The 5326-nt window shown below is 33.7% G+C and overlaps 1 protein-coding gene across 1 annotated transcript; it reads left to right on the top strand.

The window, feature by feature from the left end:
* Positions 1-1919: 1919 nt before the first annotated feature.
* Positions 1920-3152, top strand: LOC107480442 (uncharacterized). The gene is made up of 2 exons (XM_016100586.1): positions 1920-2660; positions 2859-3152. The coding sequence occupies exons 1-2, from the start codon at positions 1920-1922 to the stop codon at positions 3150-3152; spliced, it is 1035 nt and encodes a 344-aa protein (XP_015956072.1).
* The last annotated feature ends 2174 nt before the right edge of the window (positions 3153-5326 follow it).

Here is a 5326-nt window from a genome sequence, read left to right on the forward strand (position 1 = left end):
ATGGTTACAAATCACTTTTTGTTAATACTTTGAGATTGATTGGTTGTTTGAATAGAAAAATATAAAAAAAATAGTTTATTATGATCAACTTTGATCTTTGTGTTAATTTATATTTGTTGTATATACTTGTGCAGGAATCATAATACTTGAAAATATTTGGAAACAACGAGTATACTGCTTAGTACAAGTAGAAATCGATCATGTGTTAATATCTTTAACTATGTAAAACCTTCTTTTTTGAATTAGATATGTACAGATGACTCCAGCTATGTAAAATTGAATTTTTTGAAGTAGGCGTATGATGATGACTCTAACTATGAAGAATTACTCTTTTTGAAACTGGTGTGTGGTAATAAAATAATACTCTTCTGGAGTCCTTGTCATTGTTATTCTTTTGGTGTTTTGTTATATGTTTATAAAAATTGTATATAATTTTTTTTCGCATGTAATAAGAAAGAAATGCTAGCCACTTCTGATGTTAACAATTTATTTTATAAAGACAGTTTAGTGAAACTTTTCCTTAAATATGATTAAAGAGATTAATGATATGAAATTATGAATAATTTTTATTATTTTTTATAAAATTATTTATTTTTATATATTTAAAAAATAATGATATATTTTTTTATTTATGACATTTAAAAGATAATAAAAAAGGATAACTTTAAAAAAATATTATTGTTAACAAAGATAATATGTTAAAATCTTGAAATACTGGATGACTTTTTTCTAATAGAAAAATGAGTTGAATACATTAATAAACAAAAATGTTATTTGTACATCAAAATCAGCTACCAATATAGGTAAGGGTGTTAATGTAATTTTATTTGAGTATAATTTTCTTTCTTCGTACTTTTTCTTCTATCCAAACAAAAGAATTTTTTTTTCTATTTTTTTCCATCCATTTTCTCTTCATCCAAACAACACAAAAAAAATTAACTTTTTCTTCTATTTTATTTCCTCTCATTTCCTTTCCTCCCATTTTCTTTCTTGCATCTAAACATACTGTAAGCATTTACTTGAAAAATTTATTTTCTTCCCATCTATATAGTTATTTTTGAGACATTCTTTCTTAGACTTTACAGATATTTATTACTGCTACTATATTTAACTATTTAGTCTTTTTTTTAATTCTATATTTAACTATTTAGTCTTTTTTTTAATTTATTTTTTTTTTTTGCTATAAGAAAAAAGTGAAAGTGATAAGCCCTTAAAGACGGACTCTCTGTGTGTGTGCGTGTGTATGCGTGTGTGTGTATTTTGGCCAGGGGTGGAGGTACATACAACTAAAGGTGGCAATGCTCCCCCTCCCTCCAAAAATAAAAATAGTCTAGCCCCCCTTTTTTTATTTTTCAGCCCCCTTCCCTTTTTGTTCCATAACTTTCTCAGCCCCTTTCTAATTCATACAAAAAACCTAGCCCAATAGCCTATTCCCTATCCCTTTTTTTATTTTCCAGCCTCTCTTCAGTCCTCCCATTTTGTTCGTACAACTAGTCTCTCTCTTTTCGCCTTCACTTTCCAGAATTTCAGGTAACAATTTTTCTTATTCTTCTTCTTGTTTATCTCTTTAATCTTCTTATCTTTTACCTCTTTGACTCTTATTTTTTTTATTTTTTGCAGATTAAAAAAATATAGTAGTTCAACAAGTGATTCTTCACTCCTCTTTCTCAAAAAAGGTTCTATTTTTATTCTTTTTTATTTCAAGAAAATTATTGAACTAAATCAACAAATAATAAAGAGACATAGTCATACGAAAATAGAACAAATGAATTGTATTTAATCTAGCATTGTAATTTTTTATATTTTTTTATTATTTTTCTGTTAGTCTTGTCTAATTATTTTATAAAGATTTAGACTGTAATTTACACTTTTTGCTAAATATATTTTTAATTATAGGAACTTATTTGGCCATTTGAATTATGAGTAAGTTCAAAACTATTGATACATTTTTTAAAAGAAAAGATCAAGAGAATGAAGATGCTTCTACTATTACTACTCCAATACTTGAGGGGTCATCAAATTTCATTACTTCAAGTTCTCCATTGAATAGCTCAAAGCGTCCACGACTTCTTCCAAATCAACTGGATGTTTTTCGTTTGGAAAGAGATCCTGGAATGCGACCAATGATTTGGAAGTTTCCTCCAAATAAAAGAGATGAAATCCGTCGGGCTTATATTAAAATTGGGCCAAATCAACCAATTCTTGATAATTATCCATTTTCTGGTGATAAAAGTCATTGTCGCTTTCAAGCTTCATGGTTTAAATTGTTCCCATCTTGGTTAGAATATTCTATAGAAGATGATGCTATATATTATTTTTTGTGCTTTCTTTTTGCTAAGGAACCTTCAATCAATACGGGTTCAAATGCTTTTATTGAGAATGGTTTCAGGAATTGGAAGAAAGTAAATAGTGGAAAAGAATGTGCTCTTTTGAATCACATTGGTAAAGGTTCCAACTCATTCCATCATAAGGCGCTGAAATCATGTGATGATTTGATGAAACAATCACAACATATCGACAGACTTCTTCATAAGCAAACATCAGAAGAGATTGAAAAGAATCGAATTCGACTAGGAGCATCTATAGATTGTATTAGATGGTTGACATTTCAAGTTGCGCATACAGAGGACATGATGAAAGCTAAAGTTCAAGCAATAGAGGTAACTTTTTGAAAATGTTAAATTTTTTGGAATCTTACAATGAAAGAGTGAAAAAGAATGTTTTGGAAAATACTCCAAAAATGCTAAGTATACTTCAAATGATGTCCAAAAAAATTCTACATATTCTTGCTACCAAGGTGAGAAATTCAATTAGGGAAGAGATTGGAGATGCCAAATTTTGTATTATTGTTGATGAAGTTAGAGATGAATCTAAAAAAGGAGCAAATGGCCATTGTTTTGAGATTTGTTACCCTAGATGGTTTTGTTAAAGAGAGATTCTTTGATCTTGTGCATGTCACTGATACTTGTGCAACAACTTTAAAGAAAGAATTGATTTCTGTCCTTTCTCATTATAATCTCCAAGTTGAAAATATTAGGGGTCAATGGTATGATGGTGCTAGCAACATCCGGGGTGAGTGGAATGGTTTGCAAGCTTTGTTTCTTAAAGATTCTCCACAAACATACTATTCCGAGGGTTACCTGAAACTGTAGGTCGATCTCTGATGAGATCTTCTATATTGGTCGGAGCTGTTGTGTCCGACTTGTTGGACTTGGTGGTGGGGCCGATCCTTTGTCACCGGAGGGTGGTGGTACCTGTAAAGGACTCCGATGCTTAAGTTAGCAAGGGTATTAAGCAGGTTTTTTGTAGAATCAGAATATGAGTTATACATAGGTGCTCCAGTGTATTTATAATAGTGTGGAATGATCTTCCCATGGGATAAGATAGTTATCTTATCTTATCCTTGAGTGAAGTCATCTTATCTTTAAGGGAACCGCCTTCATGTTTCTAGGTTTTGGGCTGCCTTTAGATTTGGGTCGTGTTCCTCTATTTGGGCCTTCTTGGGCCTCTGTAGCATTTTGGCCGACCTCTTTTACGAAGAGGTCGGGTAAACCTGATCTGAACAGGTCGGTTGATTTGTCATCGATCAGCCCGGGTCGTACAGCTCAACCCAGGGCAAGAACAGTGCCCCTGCTTTGAGCTCGGTCTTTCCCTTGAGATTGTGTCTTTTTGCTAGACTTTGATCTCTTATTTGGAAAAGTCGAGCTCGAGCATTTATCGAACTCGTCGTAGAGCTTTTATTTGGTAGCTTGAATGCGGAACGTTTTCCTCTCTCCTCTTTTAATAGTACGTGGGTTTTGTTCTCCGTGCCTTTTCTTGGAAACGTGCGAGGGTTTTTAAAGACTCTTTTAATTCCTCTTTTGCCGTTTCTTTCGCTTCCCTCTTTGTATCATTTGAATTTTCAAAGCTTCACTTTTTTCTCTCTTTGCTTCTCCTTCTTTGACTGTTGGCGTTTTACCCTTTCGTTCCTCAAGTTCTTCCATCTTCGTGCTTTTGCGGCTTCTTCATTGCTTCTTTTGTCATCTCCTTCTTCTTTAACAGGTTGGTTTTCTTTTTCTCCCTTTTTTACGCTCTTTCCTTTTAAAGTTCTGTTTGGTCATGAAAAGCTTTGATCTTGCTTGCATTTGTGTTGGAAAGTTTGAATCTTTTCTCTGTTTTTATTGTATTTGATTGCTGCCATAATGTGTGCCCTGGGAGTCTCTTCATTTTTTGTATGAATCTCGTCGCATTTCTTGATAGTTGACACTTTTAGGGTTTTACATGTAGCTACCGTTCTGCTTGTATCTTCGGTTTTATTGCTTTTGGAATGATGAGTTTGCTTGATTCTGAAAAAAGGTTGCTTTTTGGCATACATTTGTCGCATAATATTTCTCTTTGTAGAAAGGTGATTTTGATAGTTTTTCTGGTTTACGAAAGTTCTTTTTGGGATGTCGCTTTGTTTTGAGGAGAAGGTTATTCTCTTTGCTAGGAGACATCTGATCATAGGCTGTAGTTCGTACTCTGTTACTGCCTCCAAAGGATGCCCTAGGACTTTGGGTTGTGTCCTGGGGTGGGTTTCCTTTTTTGTTTTTTCTGATATTCTGTATGCTGTAGTTTTGAGTTTGATCCATTTCTGTCTGAGCTGTTCTTCCTTACTTTGCCCAAGCTGTTTGATTAGTGATGAGCGGATATTTTGTACGCTTTTTGGGGGTAATTTCATGTAGATTTTAGCATGTTTCAGTTAGTTTTTAATAGAATAATATTAGTTTTTAGGCAAAAATCATATTTCTAGACTTTACTATGAGTTTGTGTGTTTTTCTGTGATTTCAGGTATTTTCTGGCTGAAATTGAGGGAGTTGAGCAAAAATCTGAGTTAGGCTGAAAAAGGACTGCTGATGCTGTTGGATCCTGACCTCCTTGCACTCGAAATGGATTTTCTGGAGCTACAGGAGTCCAATTGGTGCGCTCTCAACGGCGTTGGAAATTAGACATCCAGGGCTTTCCAGCAATATATAATAGTCCATACTTTGCGCAAGGATAGATGATGTAACTTGGCGTTAAACGCCAAGTTCATGCTGCTGTCTGGAGTTAAACGCCAGAAAAACGTCATTATCCGGAGTTGAACGCCCAAAACACGTCATAACCTGAAGTTTGACGCCAAGAAAGGCCTTTGCACGTGGAAAGCTTTAGTCTCAGCCCCAGCACACATCAAGTGGGCCCCAGAAGTGGATTTCTGCACCAATTATCTTAGTCTATTCATTTTCTGTAAACCTAGGTTATTAGTTTACTATTTAAACAACTTTTACAGACATTTCTTGTACCTCATGACATTTTCAGATCTGAATTA

The sequence above is a fragment of the Arachis duranensis genome, chromosome 3 (genome assembly GCF_000817695.3).
Source record: "Arachis duranensis cultivar V14167 chromosome 3, aradu.V14167.gnm2.J7QH, whole genome shotgun sequence".
In the NCBI taxonomy this organism is placed as follows: domain Eukaryota; kingdom Viridiplantae; phylum Streptophyta; class Magnoliopsida; order Fabales; family Fabaceae; genus Arachis; species Arachis duranensis.

What these genes read in the sequence shown, in the direction of transcription:
- LOC107480442 (XM_016100586.1), top strand. Translation starts at nt 1,920, where the DNA reads ATGAGTAAGTTCAAAACTATTGATACATTTTTTAAAAGAAAAGATCAA. An exon ending in CTAAAGTTCAAGCAATAGAG is followed by an intron (nt 2,661 to 2,858) that starts GTAACTTTTTGA and finishes TTGTTGATGAAG; the next exon opens with TTAGAGATGAATCTAAAAAA.